The sequence below is a fragment of the Oncorhynchus nerka genome, linkage group LG5, assembly GCF_034236695.1.
Source record: "Oncorhynchus nerka isolate Pitt River linkage group LG5, Oner_Uvic_2.0, whole genome shotgun sequence".
NCBI classification, from domain to species: domain Eukaryota; kingdom Metazoa; phylum Chordata; class Actinopteri; order Salmoniformes; family Salmonidae; genus Oncorhynchus; species Oncorhynchus nerka.
The window spans coordinates 42584431-42611855 of NC_088400.1; the positions used below are offsets into that span (position 1 = coordinate 42584431).

At 42.4% G+C, this 27425-nt stretch overlaps 1 protein-coding gene across 4 annotated transcripts in view; it reads right to left on the minus strand.

The window, feature by feature from the left end:
* Positions 1 to 1034: 1034 nt before the first annotated feature.
* Positions 1035 to 27425, minus strand: part of mgat4b (alpha-1,3-mannosyl-glycoprotein 4-beta-N-acetylglucosaminyltransferase B) — a 229246-nt gene continuing 202855 nt past the window's right edge. For 2 of the 4 annotated variants that reach the window (XM_029659971.2, XM_029659972.2), the window contains exons 10-15: positions 26271 to 26378; positions 23543 to 23736; positions 22973 to 23051; positions 9002 to 9089; positions 3380 to 3492; positions 1035 to 3155 (exon numbers count right to left, since the gene is read on the minus strand). In XM_029659971.2, coding sequence (XP_029515831.1) covers positions 3132 to 3155; positions 3380 to 3492; positions 9002 to 9089; positions 22973 to 23051; positions 23543 to 23736; positions 26271 to 26378 — 606 coding nt within the window. In that variant the 3' untranslated portion in view covers positions 1035 to 3131. Of the gene's footprint in view, positions 3156 to 3379; positions 3493 to 9001; positions 9090 to 20097; positions 20952 to 21168; positions 21486 to 22972; positions 23052 to 23542; positions 23737 to 26270; positions 26379 to 27425 lie in introns of those variants that run through there. The other 2 variants (XM_029659973.2, XM_065018678.1) reach the window with 2 other exon arrangements.

The following is a 27425-nucleotide window of genomic DNA, read 5'->3' on the forward strand; positions in this document are numbered from 1 at the left end:
ACAGCCACAAAGTAAGATTCCACAGCTACAAAGTCTGAACGGCAACAAAAAAATGTGAGGTTAGGGTTAGGCATAAAGTGAGCAATAATTATGATTTTGTGGCTGTGTTAACTAGTGTTAACAAGTGACGACCATAAAACAGGGAAAAAACAAATTATAAAGCAGGGACAGCATTTACTGATGATTGATGACATTTTGTAGTGTATCATCAATTAATGATTTATGCACTTTGTGAAATTGGCTAGAGCTGAAGCAAAGAGAAAGAAGAGGTGTGAGTGAAACAGTAAAGTGTAAATAATTGATGAACTAAAGCACTGATTTGATTATTCTGAATGTTAGGCCTATTGAATTAGATTTTTTTTAACCTTTATTTAACCAGGCAAGTCAGTTAAAAACAAATTCTTATTTTCAATGACAGCCTAGGAACAGTGCCTTGTTCAGGGGCAGAATGGCAGATTTTTTACCTTGTCAGCTCAGGGATTTGATCTTGCCTTTTGGTTACTAGTCCAACGCTCTAACCACTAGGCTACCTGCCACTCATTCAATAAGGTACAATTAATTAGAATACCATTCTTTTTCCTCACCGTGATTATCACAAACCACCACAGATTCATATTGCATGTCCCCATCCTGGTCAAATTTAGGTGTGTTCGAGCCCCATAGTAACGCACAGGATTTGTGTAGTGTTACATTATATTGTATGGAGGATAATGTTTAAAAATAAATGCTGTATTCTATACATTCAGTTATTCTGAAGTGCACTGACTGTATGCAGCTAATTGAAAATATTAAATAGCCTACCCTACAAAATCATCACAAAAGATTGTCACATAGTAATAATTACACATACTCTCTTGCATCCAACCTTCTGCAATAAATGGGACATTGAAGTCACATGGTCCATTGATGACGTATGCAAGGAATGTGACCCTTGCACATTCATAACAGCAAACTACTCCACATATAGGCGAGATTAGCATACTCAGATTTGCATTGAATTGACAAGAGATTAACTTTGAACAAACAAAGCCAAGTCAATTGAAATTCTGTCTTTATTACAATTCACAGATTGGATAGAAGATAACGTCATTAAATATATTTTATCTAAACGATACAAAATACAACGTATAATAGCAATGCATTCCAGTGGCTCTTACAAGAAAATAAAACAATTTCTCCTTCTTTGCACAGGGCAGGTCAGCGTCATTGGGTACCTTTCAGATTTTTCTGTCCATTGCCCTCGGTTGATTTAATGCAACCGTGCACCTGCTATTATTGTATAGCGGCCAAACCAACTAAATTGATGGGGCTGCTAAGACAAATCGTTTTGGCACAACCTCCAGTTTGCGCTGACTGACCCTGGAGTGCACACCTCAATGAACGGAAAACCAGTTAATTTCTGTCATTGCTGAGAAACTGTGTTGATGTTGAACAGAATTAGCAACTGTTGCCTGTCGGTATTCGATAGGAAAGCAGCCTCGAAGCTGCTATATGTTCCCAAGCGTATTATTTTTCAGTACACTTGTATTGGCTGAAATCCCATAATATTTTTATTTACCGACACAACTCTTTTAGATCTTTGATCAAAAGCTTTCAATGGTTTTGTGGTAGGGCTCTGGAAAAAAAATAGTATGTGGATCCAAGTTGTACAAAAGCAAATGAATGTGTCCCTTTACTGCTATATACCCTTTGCATCGTGGTAATGCATAAAAGTTGAGTGTAGCCCTTGCATTTACAGAGCCTATTTGGAAGATGTACTGTATAAGTCTGGTGTCGGGACAATTACAGTCCTTGAATAAGTTCGACTTCCAACTCAATGTAATAGTAGTGCAGACTATGTGGAAAGAGAGGGGTTGTCATATTGGACAGTTTCTCTCTTTCAGACCTCACTTGAGTGGAACTTAAATGAGACAGAGTGGTCCTTCCTTGACTTCTTCATGGTCATTATGAGAAACAAAGATCCAATTGACAGTAAAGATGATTCTTCATGCATTGGTTAGAGCTACATATTTCTCTTACATCCGACCAGTCCAAACAATGACTCTGTAGCCACGTGTATCTCCAGTGGCCCCTTGGATACAACTAACTACATGTATCTGATATTTGGCAGACGGAGCAAATCCAACAGCGAAGCCAGATATACAGTATGTTTCCTGTATTATCGAGACAGCTGTCTTTTCTGGTTTCCTAGCTAATGCAATAGATGAGCTCATGTCTGGCCATGGCTTACATTGATTTATCCCAACAACCGGGTTTACTCCATGTCACAATAAGGCAAATTGATAAGGGGGGGGGGGGGGGGGGGGGGTGTGTAAGCAATGATGGTTCATAAAATAAACAAACAGATGTTCGAACCATAATCATAGTGTTCCTACATTGACTTCTGGCTTTAGAATTGACCATATAAATACATTTTATTCAAACAGACAAGTATGTACTTTTTAGCTAAAGTTCAATTCCCTTCTATACTGTATAAGCCTAGGCTACTTTTCTGACTGACTTTTGTGGACATTCACTCACTGTATATACATAAACACACATAACAGAGATCATTCATATGATTGTGTTACATAAATATGCATATTAGGCCTATATCCACATACATAGGTATTTTATGTATACATTTGGGTAAAACCAGGAACATTTGTCATACATGATTAAATGATATTGAAGTTGCACAATTTTGTCATATCTGGGTGACTGTGTTGCCAAGTCTTGATTCTGAAGCAGCAATATTTTATTGTCATATTGTCATCAAAAGCGGAGAGGCAATCTCGCCAGCTATTTGACAATTACCAGTGTAATTACAGTTATTTAAAACATAAACCTTTATTTACATATAAATACAGTTTCCTAAATACAGCGTAGTCTCTGTGTCGTCCACGCGGGGCCGCATGTTCTCCGATTTCGCGTCTGGGCAGATCTTCCTATGACGTCTGTCAACCGTGAATTGGGCTGACGGTCTCAGTAGTACCCTGCGATGGCAAGATCGCGTCAGAAGATGGCGCACTCTGACCGCGCTCGAGAAACTCATTGCCAAAAGCCAAGGAATGAGTATAGCTTGTGAAGGCTCTGTTCCTCTGCGGAACGGTCAAACGGATGACTGAGGTATTGCTGCGGTGTGTTGAAGTTCACTCTGCTTTCTTGATGAATATCTGAAGTGCAATAGACATAGCATTTGAGACAAAATCAAAGGATAGCTTTGAATGGATTAATTGATTAAACTTGACATAAGACAATTTTTGAGGCCTGAAAACATCTGACCAATTTAGATTTTTCAGTGAGATATCACTTTAAGTTAACTAAAATTCAAGCGGTTCTTTATGAGACAACGCTCCCAAGGCTCTGTGTTGAACGGGTGATGGCTGGGCCGGCTTACCTCGCTCAGGATCACCCAGACGGGGCAGTCTGTGATCACAGAGAGACGAAGAGCCTCCAGGGGCCCGAACGTGGGGTCTACCTCCCCCTCGGCGATCCCATTATGAAACACTCCTAGAGGACAGAGAGAGAGAGAGGATCAATATATCAAACCAATATAACTAATGGACTGTGGCTGGAAATCTATTGACTTCCTCAAACACCATAGTCATGATGCAGCATTGTATTGCATTTGTACCTCAAGCTCCTAAATTATGACAGAGTCAAGATATGTTAGTCAAGATATGTTGTGTTGACATTTCAATTGGTTCAAGCCAAAGAGGTTGTAATAAAATACAACCATAACATGCTTTGCTATGATTTCTTTGTCGCTCTGCCAGTGGCAACCCGTCGGGGGGGGGGGGGGGGGCTTTCCATGTAATTTTGGCATTGATACGTGTCACATATATATCAGTTTGCAAACAATGTAAAACAATATATATATATCATTGAGTTAATAAAGGCGCATACAAACATGGACCTCTTTTTTGTTATCTTCAGTAAGGCAGCTCCAAAATGCATGTGTTTCAGCCTAGCTCAGTACTTTTTGTGGTGGTGGGGCAAGCCGGCAGAAAATACAGAGCGTTGCGCTGTGATTGGCTCAGTGTTCTGTCACTCATGGGGACACTATGTTACCGCCAATTCTAAGGGTAGAGCTAGAAAATGCAAGTCCCTTGGGTGCTGCCATATAGTTACATGAGAAGTGCCCATCCAAGAAGGCTCAAGGTCATTGGCCACAGATAAAGTGACGTCAAATCACATTATAATCTACAGTAGCTTTGATTGGACTGTTCAATGTCAACATCATACTTTCAAAATCTTAGCTAGCAGTCATCATCATGAATCAAGTCCACAATCTACTGGCAAATCCTTTTTAATCCTTGTCATATGAAGAGAAATTATAGATAAAACGTATTGGTGCTCATTGGCCATTGCACATACAATACACAACAAGTTGGAAATCGCTAATTCAACAATGAGTGGTTTGGAAGGAATCAGTGGCTAACTGTAAGCATTGCAAAGCAATCATTAGCCTTCAATTCAGTGGAGTGGCTGTATGGTCCCAAGTCTAAGATTACGTGTCTCTTTTCCGAGTTTAAAATGATAAACATTCAACATTGACCATGCTGTCAATGAAGCATGATTTGTGCCACGCTCAAAACAACTGTTAACTCGGAATTGCAAAATTGGATTTTAGTGAGTTCAAGACAACTGGAAACTTGGGAAAAATGAGCTTAGACTGGGAAAATACGTTTTGAACTTTCAACTCGGGCCTCTTTCTAGAGCTATGACTTAAAGATCACTTATGTCATCATGATTCAACTTTTTTTTTCTCTCGAGTTCCCAGTTGTCTTGAAAGCACCATAAATCCAGAGAATGACAGACTCTGACGCCAAAATTTGCCCACAAAGGACCATCGTGCCACCTTCCTGTTCAAGTGAGCCCAGCACAAGGCCCAAAAATGTTTTGTATGCTGCTGCATAAATGATGTAATATGCCAATGAGAAATGTATACTGTAACTAAGAAAGTAATACTTACACAATATGTTGTGTAGTAAGCTGTTAGTAGCCCATGTGCCTCACCCTAATAATTTAGTCTATTTTCGCATACTGTTCTGACTTGGTGGTGCACATGTAGATTACAACCTGTTTTTGAGAAATGTAGTCATTGAATTTTGTAAGAGCTTTCATTGTTTTTATGTCCCATTTATTTATCCTGTGGTTCTGACTGGTACAGGGAGAACACTGAATGAACGGCCCATGTTCTGAATTCTGTTGCTTTACATTTCAAAAGTGCTGAACAAATAGTGATATTGACTACGTCTGTCCTAGCTCGCTCTTAATGTCTTAATCGGAATCTCGGATTGCCTCTTGTCCATATGTCGTCCCTTTATGCCATAGTTTGTACATCTCAATTGTCATTAGAAACCACATTTGATTAAGTAAGTCAGCCATATCAGCTATGTTTTTTTTAAAGGCAGTAAATGAGTCTGAATTAACTTTTCCCGCTGACAGACAAGCTCCGCTGATAGCCAGGTGTAGCAGTGGTAAGGTGTTGGGACTCTGCTGTTGGGACAGCTTTATGTAGGCCCTAACAGTTCGTGGGCAACCGTTTGTCACCGTTATAGTGCAATTAATGTACTGTTTAGTGTTGTGTTGTGTGATGGCTTTGCTGGCATGCATCCCACATTTATTTATTTTTCCCCCACCAATATTTACATGCTAAAATCGCCACTGCACTCCACTACAGAAATGCTACCTATACAAAATCAATTCTCTCTCCTATAAATCTAGTTCCACAACGTAGAGTATCAAATCAAACATGGGGAGCATAGAGTGAGTTGTGTTTTAGGTTACACTACGCCTGAAAGCTAATATTCTACTGAGTGGAGCTGGAGGGAGAAATATAAGCTGATGAACATTTGATAGCAATATCACACAATTAATTAATTTGGTCCAAACGTGAACTACTGTGCCAGATTGATATTCATTCCTGCACAAACTAATAATGAATGAGTGGGAGCACTTGTAATAATTTATATGATGTCATACGGATGGGGGGAGGGGGAAATCAATACAGTTACATCTCACAATATTATTTTAGACAATACTATACCAATACTTGGATTTATTTTTTTTTTTTTCTAAGCAGAGTTAGTCTACCTGCAACAAACCTCTGTTATTTTTCATCCTATAGCTGGTTCTCCATCTCCTTCTTTAATAGTGATCGAAAATGTTTTCAGCACTTTTTTCCACAAATGATCAAAAGGAATTTTCTCATGCTCTCATCTCTATGCTGCAGACATTTAGTGAGCAATATGGTTAACATATCAAAGTGCAATAAAAACACAGCATCGAATTGCAATACATAGAATCGCGATAATCACAACACATATCGTACCAGCACCTACAGTGTCTTCAGAAGGTTTTCACATCCCTTGACTTTTCCACATTTTAATGTGTTACTGCCTGAATTTAAAACGTATTAAATGTAGTTTTTGTGTCACTGATCTACACACAATACTCCATAATGTAAGAATGATGTTTTTACGAAATGTTTTGTCTTGAGTCAATAAGTATTCAAGACCTTTGTTATGGCACGCCTAAATAACTTCAGGCGTAAAAATGTGATTAACAAATCACATAATATGTTGCATGGACTAACTCTGTGTGCAATAAAGGTGTTCAACCCACCACATACAATTACCGTATCTGTAAGTTCCCTCAGTCGAGCAATACATTTTAAGCACAGATTCAACCACAAAGACCAGGGAGGTTTTCCAATGCCTCGCAAAAAAAGGCACTGATTGGTACATGGGTAAAAAAAAAACAGACAGACATTGAAAATTCCTTTGAGCATGGTGAAGTTATTAATTACACTTTGGATGGTGTATAAATACACCCACTCACTACAAAGAAAAGGTGCCCTTCGTAACTCAGTTGACGGTGAGGAAGGAAAACGCTCAGGAATTTCACCAATGGTGATTTTAAACCCGTTAATGGCTGTGATAGAATGGATCAACAACATTGTAGTTACTCCACAAAACTAAGCTAAATGACAAAGTGAAAAGGACACCTGGACAGAATATAAATATTCCAAAACATGCATCCTGTTTGCAATAAGGCACTAAAGTAAAACAGCAAAAAATGTGTCCTAAATAGAAAGCATTATGTTCGGGGCAAATCCAAAACAACATCACTGAGGAGCACTCTTCATATTTTCAAGCATGGTGGTGGCTGCATCATGTTATGGGTATACTTGTCATCGGCATGGACTAGGGAGTTGTTTTTGTTAATAAAAAGAAAAAGAATAGAGCTAAGCACAGGCAAAGTCCTAGAGGAAAACCTGGTTCAGTGTGTTTTCCAACAGACACTGGGAGACAAATCCACCTTTTAGCAGGACAATAACCTAAAACGCAAGGCGAAATATACACTGGAGTAGCTTACCAAGATGACTTTGAATGTTTTCGAGTGTCCTAGTTACAGTTTTGACTTAAATAAGCTTGAAAATCTATGACAAGACTTGAAAATGGCTGTCAAGCTATGATCAAAAAGTAACTTGACAGAGCTTGAAGACTTTTTAAAAGAATAAATGGGCAAATATTGTATAATCCAGGTTTGCAAAACTCTTAGAGACTTACCCAGAAAGACTCACAGCTGTAATCACTGCCAAAGTTGATTATAACACGTATTGACTCAGGGGGTTAAATTCTTATCTAATCCAAATATTCGTTTTTATTTTCAATTAATAATAACAATTATAATAATGTTTCTTCTACTTTGACAGAGTATTTTTGTGCCGCTCATTGACAACCAATTTTAATCCCACTTTGTAACACAACAAAATGTGGAAAAAGTCAAGAGGTGTGAATATTTTATGAAGGCGCTATAAGTATTGTGATAATACTGTATCATGAGGTCCCTGGCAATTCCCAGCCCTAATGTCATAAGGAGTTTCATATTCAATGGGATAAAAGCTAGTGCGGAGAACAAGAGGTCATTGTGGCTGTGTTTCAGAGACTTGAATGACAGGCTCGGGGCCCCTGCTTAAATACTGAAAGAATACATCCTCACTCGCTTCCTCCTTCCCTACTTCCTTCCTTCCTTAATTTAATGAATCAATCATCTGTATGTCATTGGATAATGCTGTAATGAAAGCAAGGTTTCTATCCTATTGCATTGACCAAATCCACACCTCTCAGATCTGTAATTAAGGAAGGAACCATAAAAGTATCTAACACTTGTTACTGAATCAGTAACGGAATTCACCTCAAACCCTTTTCCCCACCATATTTAAACAAAATGTTAACCCGTCTTCCTATTTCAAAATGGTATGAACATTGTAATGTCATTTCATCCCTTCTCTTAAATGAGCACAATGCTATCATTTTAAAGCACACCGGCGCAACACTTTTCTTGCACTTCATACAATTTCAGAAAGAGCACCGAAGGTCTACTAAAACTGTGAAGTTAGCCCTTATCCACTCCTACCACTGACCCATCATCCTGTAAAAGTGCTAGATTGTGCAGCAACTAATCGGTACCGTTGGAGCCCTCGATAATTGCCATTGGCTAATGGGGATCCTAATAAAATCAACAGTCAGAGGCCTGTGTGTGTGTGTTATTTGTCAGGACCTGTCTCAGTCTGTGTGAACTGTCCCTGTTTGCTGGTGTATCTGCCACAAGGTTTTTGTTAGACGGGGGAGAGGATTGATGGATGGATGGATGGATGGATGGATGGATGGATGGATGGATGGATGGATGGATGGATGGATGGATGAAAACAATAAGGAAAGACATTGAGGGATATTTTGGCAGGGAGAATAGTGTTGGCTTTGGGTGATCCTGTCTGCAGTACTAGTTCTTAACACTGGTAAATAAATACCCAGTGCTAATTACCACCTATTGAAACATGTCCTCAGTAGCATGGTGCTAATTGAATGCTGGGACGTTTTCATTAGAACGTACTGTAACAAAGTGTTTTGCAACGGAAAACAAAAACATGTTTCTGATTGGACGAATCCACGTTTTCCTTCCGTGCGTACATGACCCAGGCAAAGCTGTTTTTCATACTAATACTCACCTATTCTGATAAAGCCGTCCTCTGTTCTGTGGTATTTTGGTGTTTTCTCTCTCCCCTCTTTCAATGCCTCTTTCTCAGACTGGATATTCTGTAGGAGAAGAGATAGGTGTGTGAGGAACACAATACAGGTACGCACAATACACCATTGTGTACACCAATACACAATTTACTCAGTACTTTGTTGAAGCAGTTTGGCAGCAATTAAAGCATAGAGTCTTCTTGGGTATGACTCTATAAGCTTGACACACCTGTATTTGGGAAGTTTCTCCCATTCTTCTCAAGCTCTGTCAGGTTGGATGGTGAGCATCGCTGCACTGTTATTTTCAAGGGTTCAAGTCCGGGGTCTGGCTGGGCCACTCGAGGTCATTCAGAGACGTGTCCCGAAGCCACTCCTGCGTTGTCTTGGCAGTGTGCTTAGGGTCGTTGTCCTGTTGGAAGGTGAACTTTATTCCCAGTCTGAGGTCCTGAGCGCTCTGGAGCAGATTTTCATTAAGAATCTCTCTGTACTTTGCTCCGTTCATAATTCCCTCGATCCTGACTAGTCTCCCAGTCCCTGCCAATGAAAAACATCCCCACAGCATGATGTTGCCACTAGCATGCTTCACCGTAGTGATGGTCTTTCTCATGGTCTGAGAGTCCTTTAGGTGCCTTTTGGCAAACTCCAAGCGGGCTGTCATGTACCTTTTACTGAAGAGTGGCTTCCATCTGGCCACTCTACAATAAATACCTGATTGGTGGAGTGCTACAGAGGTGGTTATCCTTCTGGAAGGTTCTCCCATCTCCACAGAGTGACCATTGGATTCTTGGTCACTTCCCTGACAAAAGCCCTTCTCCCCTGATTACTCCCCTTGGCCGGGCGGCCAGCTCTAGGAACAGTCTTAGTGGTTCCAAACTTCTTCCATTTAAGAATGATGGAGGCCACTGTGTTCTTGGGGACCTTCAATGCTGCAGAAATATTTTGGTACCCTTCCCCAGATCTGTACCTCGACATAATCCTGTCTCGGCGACCTATGGACAATTCCTTCGACCTCAAGGTTTTTGCTCTGACATGCATCGTCAACTGTGGGATCTTATATAGACCGATGTGTGCCTTTCCAAATCATATCCCATCAATTTAATTTACCACAGGTGGACTCAAATCAAGTTGCAGAAACATCTCAAGGATGATCAATAGAAACAGGATGCACCCGAGCTCAAGTATCATGGCAAAGGGTCTGAATACTTACAGTATCAGTAACATAACAAAATGTGGAAAAAGTCAAGGGTCTGAATACTTTCCGAATGCACTGTATTCTTCCTCATACTGTAGGAGGAACAACAACAACAAAAGCAGCAACACCTCCACCCTATTTGCACTCTTCCCTAAATCCCCCTTTTCTCTAGCACCATTACAGGGTCTCAACGACAATCAGGTTGAAGTATAGATCGAATGAGTGCAGGAGGGAGGAGAAGAAAGGATATAAGCGAGATAGAGACCGAGAGCGAGGGAGGAGAAACAGGAGGAGATGAATATCTTGCTCGAGCCTCTGCAAAATCCAGCTATTAATCTGTCGTGGAGAGCGGTGGTTTGCAGGGCATAATCTGAAATCCCGCCTCGCCTAGCCCTCCTGCCGGATGAAATATCATTTTAAAGCGAAAGCTCTCGAACAGTGGCTGGCGGGAGACAGATCTGATTACCACCGCCCGGGAGTCCTCTTTTTCTTTCTCCTCAACATTCTCGTTCTCGCTCTTTTTCTGAGAGAGAACCTTGCTCTGTCTTGAGTCATTTCTCATCTATTTTTCTTCGCCTCTCTCTCGCTCTCTGTAGCCTCTGGGGCTTAACACTGTGGGTGCTCGCCTCTCAACATGGCTTATGTGCTCCTGTCAACAAGATGGAAGTTGACGTCATATGTCTTTCCACTTGAGAGAATTACAGTCCAGAATTATTGGTAGCCTTGATAAAGATGAGCAAAAAAGACTATCAAATAAATAATACAAATACTGGGCCACATTGCATGCTCCCAGAAATTATACTTCTACTGCTCAGATAATTGTTTTTGTTTAATAAGTCATATATATATATATATATATATATATAATATAATAAAAAAAGATCCCGGTCAAAATTATTGGCATCCATGTTTTCAGCACCCTCGCACCATCCCCTTAGTAGGTTAACAACCTGTTTTATGCGATTGGATAACACGTTGGGAGGGATCTTAGGCAGGTTAGCATTTCTCGTCATGAATCTTGTTCTGGAGGTATCTCTGCATTGTGGTCACTAGCTGGCACAGCCACTAAAGTCATAAAATCAGATTTTAAGCCTAACCCTAACCAAAATGCTAACCATAACACCTAACATTAAATTAAGACCAAAAAGCATATACTGTATGTGTGTATATATATATATATATATATATATATATATACACACACACATACAGTATATGCTATATGGGAGGGTCAGCCAGGATCCTCCAGAGCCGCCAGTCAGCCAGGATCTGCTAGAGCCGCCAGTCAGCCAGGATCTGCCAGAGCCGCCAGTCAGCCAGGATCTTCCAGAGTCGTCAGCCAGTCCCGAGCTGCCCATCAGTCCTGAGCTGCCCCTCAGTCCTGAGCTGCCCTTTAGTCCCGAGCTGCCCCTCAGTCCAGTGGGGCCATTTTGTAGGGTTGCCAATCCTAGGTTGACAGCGAGGGTCGCCGTTCCTAGGAGGAGACTTAAGAGGACAAAGACTATGGTGTGGTGGGGTCCACGTTCAGCGCCAGAGCCGCCACCATGGACAGACGCCCACCCAAACCCTCCCCTATAGGTTTAGGTGTGCGGCCGGGAGTCCGCACCCTTGGGGGGGGGAGTACTGTCACACTCTGACCTTAGTATTCTTTGTTTTCCTTGTTATTTTGGTTAGGTCAGGGTGTGACATGGGTGATGTATGTGTTTTTGTCTGTCTAGGGTTTTTTGTATATTTATGGGGCTGTCTCCTTTCTAGGTATAGTGTATGTCTATGGTTGCCTAGATTGGTTCTCAATAAGAGGCAGCTGTCTATCGTTGTCTCTGACTGGGAACCATATTTAGGCAGCCATATTCTGTGGGTACTTTGTGGGTGATTGTTTCCTGTCTCTGTGTTCTCTGCACCAGATAGGACTGTTTCGGTTTTGCCACATTTGTTATTTTGTTTTTTTGTAAGTGTGTTCAGTTTTTCCCTATTAAAACATTGACACCTACCACGCTGCATATTGGTCCGATCCTTGCTACACATCTTCAGAGGAATAGGAGGAAATCAGCCGTGACAATTTTTCAAACAATTGTTTACAGACAGACTATTTCACTTATAATTCACTGGGTCACAATTCCAGTGGGTCAGAAGTTGACTGTGCCTTTAAACAGCTTGGAAAATTCCCAAAAAATGATATCATGGCTTAAGAAGATTCTGATATGCTAATCATTTGACATAATTTGAGTCATTTGACATCATTTGAGTCAATTGGAGGTGTACCTGTGGATGCATTTCAAGGCCTACCTTCAAACTCAATGCCTCTTTGCTTGACATCATGTGAAAATCAAAAGAAATAAGCCAAGACCTCAGAAAACAAATTGTAGACCTCCACAAGCCTGGTTCATCATTGGGAGCAATTTCCAAATGCCTGAAGATACCATGTTCATCTGCGCAAACAATAGAACGCAAGTATAACACCATGGGACTATGCAGCCGTCATACCGCTCAGACAGGAGACATGTTCGGTCTCCTAGAGATGAACGTACAACAGCAAAGGACCTTGTGAAGACGCTGGAGGAAACAGGTACAAAAGTATCTATATCCACAGTGAAACGTGTCCTCTATATTGACATAACCTGAAAGGCCGCTAAGCAAGGAAGAAGCCACTGCTCCAAAACCGCCATAAAAAGCAAGACTACGTTTTGCAACTGCACATGGGGCAAAGATCATACTTTTTGGAGAAATGTCCTCCGGTCTGATGAAACAAAAATAGAATCGTTTGACCATAATCGTTATGTTTGGAGGAAAAAGGGGGAGGCTTGCAAGCCGAAGAACACCATCCCATCTGTGAAGCACGGGGGTGGCAGCATCATGGTGTGGGGGTGCTTTGCTGCAGGGTGGACTGGTGCACTTCACAAAATAGATGGCAACATGAGGGGGGGAAATTATGTGGATATATTGAAGCAACATCTCAAGACATCAGTCAGGAAGTTAAAGCTTGGTCGCAAATGGGTCTTCCAAATTGACAATGACCCCAAGCATACTTCCAAAGTCACAACACCCTGACCTCAATCCCATCGAAAATTTGAACTGAAAAAGCGTGTGCGAGCAAGGAGGCCTTCAAACCTGACTCAGTTACACCAGCTCTGTCAGGAGGAATGAGCCAAAATTCACCCAACTTATTGTGGGAAGCTTGTGGAAGGCTACCCGAAATGTTTGACCCAAGTTACACAATTTAAAGGCAATGCTACCAAATATTAATTGAGTGTATGTAAACTTCTGAACCACTGGGAATGCGATACAAGATATTAAAGCTGAAATAAATAATTCTCTCTATTATTCTGACAATTCACATTCTTAAAATAAAGTGGTGATCCTTCTGCTACAAGACCATGGTGCTTGCCTACGGAGCTGTGAGGGGAACGGCACCTCAGTACCTCCAGGCTCTGATCAGGCCCTTACACCCAAACAAGGGCACTGCGTTCAGTCACCTCTGGCCTGCTCGCCTCCCTACCACTGAGGAAGTACAGTTCCCGCTCAGCCCAGTCAAAACTGTTCGCTGCTCTCGCCCCCCAATGGTGGAACAAACTCCCTCACGACGCCAGGACAGCGGAGTCAATCACCACCTTCCGGAGACACCTGAAACCCCACCTCTTTAAGGAATACCTAGGATAGGATAAAGTAATCCTTCTCACCCCCCCTTAAAAGATTTAGATGCACTATTGTAAAGTGGCTGTTCCACTGGATGTCATAAGGTGAATGCACCAATTTGTAAGTCGCTCTGGATAAGAGCGTCTGCTAAATGACTTAAATGTAAATGTAAAATGTGACCTAAGACAGGGAATTTGTACTTGGATTAAATGTCAGGAATTGTGAAAAACTGAGTTTAAATGTATATGGCTAAGGTGTATGTTAATTTCTGACTTCAACTGTGTATATATACAGCGGGGCAAAAAAGTATTTAGTCAGCCACCAATTGTGCAAGTTCTCCCACTTAAAAGATGAGAGAGGCCTGTAATTTTCATCATAGGTACACTTCAACTATGACAGACAAAATGAGAAAATCACATTGTAGGATTTTTTATGAATTTATTTCCAAATTATGGTGGGAAAAAAGTATTTGGTCACCTACAAACAAGCAAGATTTCTGGCTCTCACAGACCTGTAACTTCTTCTTTAAGAGGCTCCTCTGTCTCCACTATGGCCAAGACCAAAGATCTGTCAAAGGACACCAGAAACAAAATTGTAGACCTGCACCAGGCTGGGAAGACTGAATCTGCAATAGGTAAGCAGCTTGGTTTGAAGAAATCAACTGTGGGAGCAATTATTAGGAAATGGAAGACATACAAGACCACTGATAATCTCTCTCGATCTGGGGCTCCACGCAAGATCTCCGACCCGTGGGGTCAAAATGATCACAAGAACAGTGAGCAAAAATCCCAGAACCACACGGGGGGACCTAGTGAATGACCTGCAGAGAGCTGGGACCAAAGTAACAAAGCCTACCATCAGTAACACACTATGCCGCCAGGGACTCAAATCCTGCAGTGCCAGACGTGTCCCCCTGCTTAAATCAGTACATGTCCAGGCCCGTCTGAAGTTTGCTAGAGAGCATTTGGATGATCCAGAAGAAGATTGGGAGAATGTCATATGGTCAGATGAAACCAAAATATCACTTTTTGGTTAAAACTCAACTCGTCGTGTTTGGAGGACAAAAAAAGCTGAGTTGCATCCAAAGAACACCATACCTACTGTGAAGCATGGGGGTGGAAACATCATGCTTTGGGGCTGTTTTTCTGCAAAGGGACCAGGACGACTGATCCGTGTAAAGGAAAGAATGAATGGGGCCATGTATCGTGAGATTTTGAGTGGTTAGAGCGTTGGACTAGTAACCGGAAGGTTGCAAGTTCAAACCCCCGAGCTGACAAGGTACAAATCTGTTGTTCTGCTGCTGAACAGGCAGTTAACCCACTGTTCCTAGGTTGTCATTGAAAATAAGAATTTGTTCTTAACTGACTTGCCTAGTTAAATAAAGGGAAAATAAAAAATCTCCATGTTTCCCTTTTTGTTACGGTTCGTGACAAGCGGGGGCTCGTCTGGGATATTTGAACGTATTAGTTTGGGAGACCGTGTTTGGTTTGCATATTTTGTTTGTTTGAGTTTGATAGGCCCAGTATTGGTTGCCTCTGTTTGGTTTGTGTGCTGCTTTGGAGAGATAATGGTTAGTTTCTAGGACCTGCCTAGCCTGGAAACTCTTGTTCTACTTTCTGTTGGGACATCAGTCTGAGGTGAGTAAATCGGCTGTGTACCTCGGTAGGAGAGTTGTGTAGGGTAGTGGAACTTGCTACCTGGGGCTATAGCCTTTTTCCCCTGATAGGCTTAGTGACATTTTTCATTTTTGGACATGTTGGGCATGGTTAAATGTTTGTTATTTTTGTGTGTGTCTGGACTGAGCAGTTGTCTCGGGGGGCACATCCGTGGCTTGTTGGAATTTGCCAGCATGCTGGGGAGTTCTATTTCCTTGCCAGCGGGCTACAGTGCGTAAATACCCACCGCAAATCTGCACGAAGACTAGGGTTGAGTTATTGTAGGTTTTGGGGAAGCTCCGTATCTCATCTCTCTTCTGTGGTGCTCAGGGTGATTGTCATTTCTCTGGTTGTGGTCTGATGTGCTCAGAGGGGTTGAGCAAGATTATTTACTTATAACTATGGTGTCTCATGTAGACAAGTTAATTCGCTTTCCATCAGAGGAACGGTTAGAATTATGCACTTAAGAACAACTGTTGACGATCGCTGAACACTACAAGGTTGAATGATTGAAATGAGTGAAATTCTGTTACGTGGGAAGTGTCTATGAATCGTTGGGCGTTGTTGTAAAAATTAAGGACACTGATGTTCTTTTCGTTGGAGTTTGTAGCTGTGGTCTTGTGCCATGCTCCTGAATGTTTACGTGACTGACCATTGTTGGGGTTGTCATGTTCTATCTTTCCTGTCTGTTCCCTCCTGGTCTTGTGTTCTTCTTTCCCCTTAAACATTGCTTCCTGTACGCAAAGGTTGCGGAGGTCTGGGGAGGAGGAGGTTGGCTGGGGCAGGTGGAGGTGTGAACACATAACCCCTCGTCAATTTATTTATTTTTATTATTAACATGTTTCTTCTTGGGCCTCTATAACTATATCTATTGTTTTTATTTTTTTGTTGTTGTGTGATTTGGACTAATCCCCTCTACAACACGGAACTCCACTAATCTACTGACGGAACGCAAGAGGTGGCTAACAACAGACCTCCATCCTATGCTAGCTTGCTACCGATGTCCTGGCTAGCTGTCTAAATCGCCGTGACCCCCAAACCAACCTCTCCACTCCCTGGACCCTTTTGATCACTCGACTAAGGATGCCTCTCCTTAATGTCAATATGTCTTGTCCATTGCTGTTCTGGTTAGTGTTTATTGGCTTATTTCACTGTAGAGCCTCTAGTCCTGCTCACTATACCTTATCCAACTTATTATTTCCACCACCCACACATGCAATGACATCTCCTGGTTTCAATGATGTTTCTAGAGACAATATTTCTCTCTTCATCACTCAATACCTAGGTTTACCTCCACTGTACTCACATCCTACCATACCTTTGTCTGTACATTATACCTTGATGCTATTTTATCGCCCCAGAAACCTCCTTTTACTCTCTGTTCCAGACGTTCTAGACGACCAATTCTTATTGCTTTTAGCCGTACCCTTATTCTTCTCCTCCTATGTTCCTCTGGCGATGTAGAGGTGAATCCAGGCCCTGCAGTGCCTAGCTCCACTCCTATTCCCCAGGCGCTCTCTTTTGATGACTTCTGTAACCGTAATAGCCTTGGTTTCATGCATGTTAACATTAGAAGCCTCCTCCCTAAGTTTGTTCTTTTCACTGCTTTAGCACACTCTGCCAACCCGGATGTTCTAGCTGTGTCTGAATCCTGGCTTAGGAAGACCACCAAAAATTCAGAAATTTTAATTCCAAACTACAACATTTTCAGACAAGATAGAACTGCTAAAGGGGGCGGTGTTGCAATCTACTGCAAAGATAGCCTGCAGAGTTCTGTCCTACTATCCAGGTCTGTACCCAAACAATTTGAACTTCTACTTTTAAAAATCCACCTCTCTAAAAACAAGTCTCTCACCGTTGCCGCCTGCTATAGACCACCCTCTGCTCCCAGCTGTGCTCTGGACACCATATGTGAACTGATTGCCCCCATCTATCTTCAGAGCTCGTGCTGCTAGGCGACCTAAACTGGAACATGCTTAACACCCCAGCCATCCTACAATCTAAACTTGATGCCCTCAATCTCACACAAATTATCAATGAACCTACCAGGTACCCCCCCAAAGCCTTAAACACGGGCACCCTCATAGATATCATCCTAACCAACTTCCCCTCTAAATACACCTCTGCTGTCTTCAACCAAGATCTCAGCGATCACTGCCTCATTGCCTGCATCCATAATGGGTCAGCGGTCAAACGACCTCCACTCATCACTGTAAAACGCTCCCTGAAACACTTCAGCGAGCAGGCCTTTCTAATCGACCTGGCCGGGGTGTCCTGGAAGGATATTGATCTCATCCCGTCAGTAGAGGATGCCTGGATATTTTTTAAAAATGCCTTCCTAACAATGTTAAATAAACATGCCCCATTCAAGAAAATTAGAACCAGGAACAGATATAGCCCTTGGTTCTCCCCAGACCTGACTGCCCTTAACCAACACAAAAACATCCTATGGCGTTCTGCATTAGCATCGAACAGCCCCCGTGATATGCAGCTGTTCAGGGAAGCTAGAAACCGTTATACACAGGCAGTTAGAAAAGCCAAGGCTAGCTTTTTCAAGCAGAAATTTGCTTCCTGCAACACTAACTCTAAAAAGTTCTGGGACACTGTAAAGTCCATGGAGAATAAGAACACCTCCTCCCAGCTGCCCACTGCACTGAAGATAGGAAACACTGTCACCACTGATAAATCCACCATAATTGAGAATTTCAATAAGCATTTTTCTACGGCTGGCCATGCTTTCCACCTGGCAACTCCTACCCCGGTCAACAGCACTGCACCCCCAACAGCAACTCGCCCAAGCCTTCCCCATTTCTCCTTCTCCCAAATCCATTCAGCTGAAGTTCTGAAAGAGCTGAAAAATCTGGACCCCTACAAATCAGCCGGGCTAGACAATCTGGACCCTTTCTTTCTAAAATTATCTGCCGAAATTGTTGCCACCCCTATTACTAGCCTGTTCAACCTCTCTTTCTTGTCATCTGAGATTCCCAAAGATTGGAAAGCAGCTGCGGTCATCCCCCTCTTCAAAGGGGGGACACTCTTGACCCAAACTGCTACAGACCTATATCTATCCTACCATGCCTTTCTAAGGTCTTCGAAAGCCAAGTCAACAAACAGATTACCGACCATTTCGAATCTCACCATACCTTCTCTGCTATGCAATCTGGTTTCAGAGCTGGTCATGGGTGCACCTCAGCCACGCTCAAGGTCCTAAACGATATCTTAACCGCCATCGATAAGAAACATTACTGTGCAGCCGTATTCATTGATCTGGCCAAGGCTTTCGACTCTGTCAACCACCACATCCTTATCGGCAGACTCGACAGCCTTGGTTTCTCAAATGATTGCCTCGCCTGGTTCACCAACTACTTCTCTGATAGAGTTCAGTGTGTCAAATCGGAGGGTCTGCTGTCCGGACCTCTGGCAGTCTCTATGGGGGTGCCACAGGGTTCAATTCTTGGACCGACTCTCTTCTCTGTATACATCAATGATGTTGCTCTTGCTGCTGGTGAGTCTCTGATCCACCTCTACGCAGACGACACCATTCTGTATACTTCCGGCCCTTCTTTGGACACTGTGTTAACAACCCTCCAGGCAAGCTTCAATGCCATACAACTCTCCTTCCGTGGCCTCCAATTGCTCTTAAATACAAGTAAAACTAAATGCATGCTCTTCAACCGATCGCTACCTGCACCTACCCGCCTGTCCAACATCACTACTCTGGACGGCTCTGACTTAGAATACGTGGACAACTACAAATACTTAGGTGTCTGGTTAGACTGTAAACTCTCCTTCCAGACCCATATCAAACTTCTCCAATCCAAAGTTAAATCTAGAATTGGCTTCCTATTTCGCAACAAAGCATCCTTCACTCATGCTGCCAAACATACCCTTGTAAAATTGACCATCCTACCAATCCTCGACTTTGGCGATGTCATTTACAAAATAGCCTCCAATACCCTACTCAACAAATTGGATGCAGTCTATCACAGTGCTGTCCGTTTTGTCACCAAAGCCCCATATACTACCCACCATTGCGACCTGTACGCTCTCGTTGGCTGGCCCTCGCTTCATACTCGTCGCCAAACCCACTGGCTCCATGTCATCTACAAGACCCTGCTAGGTAAAGTCCCCCTTATCTCAGCTCGCTGGTCACCATAGCATCTCCCACCTGTAGCACACGCTCCAGCAGGTATATCTCTCTAGTCACCCCCAAAACCAATTCTTTCTTTGGCCGCCTCTCCTTCCAGTTCTCTGCTGCCAATGACTGGAACGAACTACAAAAATCTCTTAAATTGGAAACACTTATCTCCCTCACTAGCTTTAAACACCAACTGTCAGAGCATCTTACAGATTACTGCACCTGTACATAGCCCACCTATAATTTAGCCCAAACAACTACCTCTTTCCTAACTGTATTTAATTTATTTATTTATTTTGCTCCTTTGCACCCCATTATTTTTATTTCTACTTTGCACATTCTTCCATTGCAATACTACCATTCCAGTGTTTTACTTGCTATATTGTATTTACTTTGCCACCATGGCCTTTTTTGCCTTTACCTCCCTTCTCACCTAATTTGCTCACATTGTATATAGACTTGTTTTTTTTTACTGTATTATTGACTGTATGTTTGTTTTACTCCATGTGTAACTCTGTGTCGTTGTATGTGTCGAACTGCTTTGCTTTATCTTGGCCAGGTCGCAATTGTAAATGAGAACTTGTTCTCAACTTGCTTACCTGGTTAAATAAAGGTGAAATAAAAAAAAATAAAATAAAAAATTTGGGACGCAGGGGCCGTGTCAATTTGGGACGCAGGGGCCGTGTCAATTTGGGACGCAGGGGCCGTGTCAATTTGGGACGCAGGGGCCGTGTCAATTTGGGACGCAGGGGCCGTGTCAATTTGGGACGCAGGGGCCGTGTCGTTGTTCCGGGGCCCTTGTTGGTCCCCGGTTTTATGGGGGGGGGGGGGGGTGACGACCCTCCCACTCTGTCTGCCGTATTCTCTCTTTGTTCTTGTTTCCTTATTAGGATGCTGGTGGGCGGAGTTGGGAGGGTCGTCAGCTACATGGGAAACACCTGGCCTGGTGTGTCCCATGATAAATAGACCTCTTCCACATTCATGGAAGAGACTCTCTCCATGCAGACACCTTTCTAGATTGTGTTGTGTTTCTTGGTGGTTTTTGGTTGTTTGTTTTGGCACCTTTCAACACCCTGCATTATCACATTCATGCATGCAAAACACTCACTTACACTACTGATTACTGATTACACACACCATTGTATATTCTACTTAGTTGCTTTATTTAATAAATATATATTTTGTTACTCATCTCCACGTTGTCTCCCTTTTCGTTATGGGCTTTGAGCCGGTTCGTGACAGGTGCAAATAATTAAGGACCTGACTAAGTCTATCCAGAGAGATGTACCCAGCGTGGCCCTCCAAGACATGGGCTGTATCAACAAAAATAACAGAAAAGAATACAGATATTGTGAGTGTATATAATCTTGTATGTAACAATACAGGTATGGCTGAATGTGTGTAACATTAAATATTATTACACTGTACGTGTGTGTATTTATGTACATACACAGAACGAGTCAAAAGTTGAGACACCTATTCATTCAATGATTTCTTTATTTTTACAAATTTCTACATTGTAAAATAACAGTGGAAGACATCAAAACTATGAAATCATATAGTAACCAAATAAAGTGTTAATCCAAATATATTTTAGTTTCTTCAAAGTAGCCACCCTTTGTCTTGATGACAGCTTTGCACACTCTTTGCATTTTCTCATCCAACTTCACCTGGAAAGCTTTTCCAACAGTCTTTCCACACTGGCTGAGCATCCTTCACTCTGTGATCCAACTCATCCCAAACCATCTCAATTGGGTTGAGGCCAGGTTATCTGATGCAGTACTCCATCACTGTCTTTCTTGGTCAAATAGCCCTTACACAGCCTGGAGGTGTGTTGGGTCATTGTCCTGTTGAAAAACAAATGACAGTCCCTCTAAGTTGATCACTGCATAATCCTGTGGTATCCATGTTGGTTTAGTGTGCTTCGAATTCTAAATAAATCACTGACAGTGTCAGCAAAGCACCCAGACACCATCACACCTCCTCCTTCACGATGGGAATCACACATGCGGAGGTCATCCATTCGCCTATTCAGCATCTCAAAGAAAGTGATTGGAACCAAAATCTAAAATTGGGACTCATCGGACCAATTGACAGATTTCCACCGGTCCATTGTTCATGTTTCTTGGCCCAAGCAAGTCTCTTCTTATTATTGGTGTCCTTCAGTAGTTTCTTTGCAGCAATTTGACCATGAAGGCCTGATTCACCAGGTCTCCTCCGAACAGTTGATGTTGAGATGTGTCTGTTACTTGAACTCAGTGAAGCATTTATTTAGGCTGCAATTTCTGAGGTTGGTAAATCTAATGAACTTATCCTGTGGCAGTTTCACCATAGCGCGTGATGGTTTTTGCAACTGCACTTGAAGGAACTTTCAAAGTTCAAATACATTTTCATATGATGAACTGTTGTTTCTCTTTGCTTATTTGAGCCTTTCTTGTCATAATATGGACTTCTGTATACCAACCCTACCTTGTCACAACACAACCGATTGGCTCAAACGCGGTAAGGAAAGAAATTCCACAAATTAACTTTTAACAAGGCACAAATTTTTAAATGCATTCCAGGTGACTACCTCATGGACCTAGTTGAGAGAATGCCAAGAGTGTGCAAAGCTGTCATCAAGGCAAAGGGTGGCTACAAATATAAATTATATTTTGATTTGTTCAACACTTTTTTTGGTTACTACATGATTCAATGTGTTATTTAACAGTTCTGATGTTTTTACTATAATTCTATAAAGTAGAAAATAGTAAAAATAAAGAAAAACCCTGGAATGAGTAGGTGTGTCCAAACTTTTGACAGGTACTGTATACAGTGGCAAGAAAAAGTATGTGAACCCCTAGGCTAATAACTTCTAAACACCTAATTGGAGTCAGGAGTCAGCTAACCTGGAGTCAATCAATGAGATGTTGGTTAGAGCTCCCTTGCCCTATTAAAAAAACCTCACAAAATGTCAGTTTGCTATTTACAAGAAGCATTTCCTGATGTGAACCATGCCTCGAACAAAATAGATCTCAGACGACCTAGGATTAAGAATTGTTGATTTGCATAAAGCTGGACAGCGTTACAAAAGTATCCCTAAAAGCATGTTCTGTTCATCAGTCCACGGTCGGAGAAAGTTCAGCAATTCAGCTACTCTCCCTAGGAGTGGCCGTTACTGGACCAACGCTATAACCACTAGGCTACCTGCAGCCCCTCGAGGCAAGATGAATCAGGCTTATAGTGGCGCGCTTCGTATTAAAATCGAATATGTGGGATAAAGGTTACGTACGTAACGTAAAATGAAACTGATAATGTACTGGGAATGAATCGGGTGAATAGTGGCGAGACTCACGTCAAAAGGCAGCACCTCCACAGAGGTGTTGAACAGCTTGTCCCCTGGGTGCTCAATGTTCCCGCTCCGGAAGAAATACCTAGAGAGAAAGAGAGAGGATAACAAATGGGGGGATGTCAATTAGATATTCAACACAAATTGATCCACCATTATTATCATCATCGTCAGTCAGTCAGCCAGCAAGTCACCAAGTTCAATCTCTCTATCTCCATTTGCTTTCTATAAATAGATGTGCCACCAAGTACCTAACAGTAGCCTGAACCGTTCACTACCCCCAAAAGCGCCTCTGAGGTAACAGGGGTGACCAAAGAGCCACAGCATGGCAAGTTAGAGGGGTCCAGAGTAGATAGACCATCTGCCCTGACAGTAATGGGAGGAAATATTATTCATATGGGCCCAGTGGAGTGAGAGAGAGAGACAGTTTGAGACATGTGTGTGTATGTGCACAAAAATCTGTGTGTGTGCGCTTGTTTATGTCCATGCATACACACGTGTGTGTGTACATATATGTGTCTGTATTCAAGCATTCCATGTATGTGTGTATCCGAGCATGTGAGCGCACACACACACCTCTCGATGCGGACAGGTGTGAAGAAACGGATGCGGATGAAGTCTCCAGCCACGGGTGTGAAGGCCCAGAAGAAGTCCTCTCCCAGGTAGGCCTTCTCCAAGGTGAAGTGCTGGTATGTCTTTAGGCTGGTGGTCACCTCTGCCAGCGGGTTGGCGTGGCCCTTGTGCAGAGTCTGCTTTCCAAAGTCCTTGTCCTGAAGCAAACCATTAGAACATAGGAGGGGGGTCAGAGAGGGGAGAGATAGAAACAATTCCATCACTAAGCTATCGTACTGACTTTGTGGGTGCAGTTAGCTAAAGACACAGGGATTCATTCTAACGTGATATTTGGGAGCGTGACAGTTCTTGATTTTTCTTGATCCTTGATTTTGCTGCGGCAATTCTGACATTTGCATGGCATTATGCAATGACTTTGTGCTTTTGCGGGTACTTAAATATTTCCCGCAAAACACCAGTCTCAATGTTAACAGTGAAGAGACAACTCTGGGATGCTGGCCTTCTAGGGAGAGTTGCAAAGAAAAAGCCATATCTCAGACAGGCCAATACAAATAAAAGATTAAGATGGGCAAAATAACACAGACACTGGACAGAGGAACTCTGCCTCGAAGGCCAGCATCCCAGAGTCGCCTCTTCACTGTTAACATTGAGACTGGTGTTTTGCGGGTACTATTTAAGTTCAGTTAAGGATTCGTCTGGTCTGTTTCTCAAACTAGACACTAATGTACTGTTCCTCTTGCTCAGTTGTGCACCGGGGCCTCCCACTCCACTTTCTATTCTGGTTAGTCAGGTACTATTTAATGAAGCTCTTCACTTCACAGATCTTCATTGTAAAGGGTTTAAACACTGTTTCCCATGCTTGTTCAATGAACCATAAACAATTAATAAATATGCACCTGTGGAAAGGTCGTTAAGACACTAACAGCTTACAGACGGTAGGCAATTAAGGTCACAGTTATTAAAACTTAGGACACTAAAGAGGCCTTTCTACTGACTCTGGAAAAACACCCAAATAAAGATGCCCAGGGTCCCTGCTCATCAGTGTGAACATGCCTTAGGCATGCTGCAAGGGGGCATGAGGACTGCAGATGTGGCCAGGGCAATAAATTGCAATGTCCGTACTTTGGTGCGAAAAGTGCAAATCAATCCCAGAACATCTGCAAAGGACCTTGTGAAGATTCTGGAGTTAACAGGCACAAAAGTATTTATATCCACAATAAAAGTGTCATGTATCGACATAACCTGAAAGGCCGCTCAGCAAGGAAGAAGCCAATGCTCCAAAACCGCCATAAAAAAGCCAGACTACTATTTGCAACTGCACATGGGGACAAAGATTGTAATTTTGGAGAAATGTCCTCTGGTCTGATGAAACAAAAATAGAACTGTTTGATCATAATGACCATTGTTATGTTTGGAGGACAAAGGGGGAGGCTTGCAGGCCAAAGAACACCATCCAAACCGTGAAGCACGGGGTGGCAGCATCATGTTGTGGGGGTTCTTTGCTGCAGGAGGGACTAGTGCACTTCACAAAATAGATGGCATCATGAGGGAGGAAAATTATGTGGATATATTGAAGCAACATCTCAAGACATCCGTCACGAAGTTAAAGCTTGGTCGTAAATGGGTCTTCCAGATGAACAATGACCCCAAGCATACTTCCAAAGTTGTGGCAAAATGGCTTTAGGACAATAAAGTCAAGGTATTGGAGTGGCCATCACAAAGCCCACAAATCATATAGAAAATTTGTTGGCAGAACTGAAAAAGCATGTGCGAGCAAGGAAGCCTAGAAACCCGACTCAGTTACACCAACTCTGCCAGGAGGAATGGGCCAAAATTCACCCAACTTATGGTGGGAAGCTTGTGGACGGCTACCTGAAACACTTGACCCAATTTAAACAATTTAAAGGCAACGCTAACAAATACTAATTGATTGTATGTAAACTTCTGACCCACTGGGAATAAAAGCTGAAATAAATCATTCTCTCTACTATTATATTGACATTTCACATTCTTAAAATAAAGTGGGGATCCTAACTGACCTAAAACAGGGAATTTTTACTAGGATTAAATGTCAGGAATTGTGAGAAAAACTGAGTTAAAATGTATTTGGCTAAGGTGTATGTAAACTTCCAACTTAAAAAAACCAAAACACACACACACACACACACAGTTACAATGTTCGTGATGTAGATGTAGATGTAGATCTGCAGGTGCATATCCTCCAATTTCAAAACAATTTGGAGGCACAGTTGAAAAGTTAAAAAAGTTAACGCACTAAATATACACTGGATTAATTTGAAAATAAAAGCGTTACTTTTTTCAATGCATGAGAAATGTGTGGCGTGTGAAGATGGTCAAATGCGTGTCTCACACACTCATTGCGTGACAGTTGTAAGCACTGATAAAATACTATTCATTTCAGTGGTGGAGGCCAGGCCTGCTTGGTGGAGAATCTCTAAATTGAGAAAGTGTTGGGCGTATTGATAGTGAATTGATTGGGTTAGATTGCAGTAGCAGTCTTCAAGCTGATATCCACTGATCTTAACAGTCAGAGACATTAAACACAGTATTCTTTACTTTGTAGTAAAAAATATTGAATCTGTGTGGTGACTTGAAATGTATATCAATACTGCAGTGCTCAGAGACTTGATGCACAGTGAAAGGATGCTAGAGTATACAAAATGTATTGTCAGTGGGATACGGAAACACACAATGCTTGCAACGTACATACCTTGAGTTTCTGGATCTTTCCGGCCAGGGAGGAGTGAGTGCCCACATGCTGGAAGAGTGAGGGCTTGAAGCGAATCCTCAGGTTGGCCTTCTGCCTGTCGCAGTGTTTCTGTGTGTGTGGCAGACGGGAGAGTTGAGAAAGAAAGAAAGAAAGAAAGAGAGAGGACCAGGGAGAGAGAAAGAGAATAGGAGTGTGTGGGAGTTCCACAATTTTCTGAGACTGAGACCATTTTGGCAAGTGCAATTGAAAGGCATGGTATTTATACACTACATGGCCAAAAGCATGTGGATATCCCTTCAAATTAGCGGATTTGGCTATTTCAGCTGCACCCATTACTGACAGGTGTATAAAATCGAGCACACAGACATGTTATCTCCATAGACAAACGTTAGCAGTAGAATGGCCTTACTGAAGAGCTCTGTGTCTTTTAACGTGGCACCATCATAGGATGCCACCTTTCCAACCAGTCAGTTCGTCAAACTTCTGCCCTGCTAGAGCTGCCCCGGTCAACTTTAAGTACTGTTATTGTGGAAACGTCTAGGAGCAACAATGGCTCAGCCGTGAAGTGGTAAGCCACACAAGCTCACATAACGAGACTGCCGAGTGCTGAATAGCGCAAAAATGGTTTGTCTTCAGTTGCAACAAGTCACTACAGAGTTCCCAACTGCCACTGGAAGCAACATCTTGGCAGCAGCTAATGGGGATTAATAATAAATACAAATACATCAGCACAATAACTTTGTCAGGAGCTTCAAGAAATGGGTTTCCATGGCCGCGCAGCCGCACACAAGCCTAAAATCACCATTAGCAATGCCAAGTGTTGGCTGGAGTGGTGTGAAGGTTGCCGCCATTGGACTCTGGAGCAGTGGAAACACATTCGCTGGAGTGATGAACCACGCTTCACCATCTGGCAGTCCGAAGGACAAATCTGGGTTTGGAGGATGCCAGGAGAACGCTACCTGCCCCAATGCATAGTGCCAACTGTAAAGTTTGTGGAGGAGGAATAATGGTCTGGGGCTGTTTTTAATGGTTCAGGCTCCTTAATTCCAGTGAAGGGAAATCTTAACGCTCCAGCATACAATGACATTCTTGGCGATTCTGTGCTTCCAACTTTGTGGCAACAGTTTGGGGAAGGCCCTTTCCTGTTTCAACATG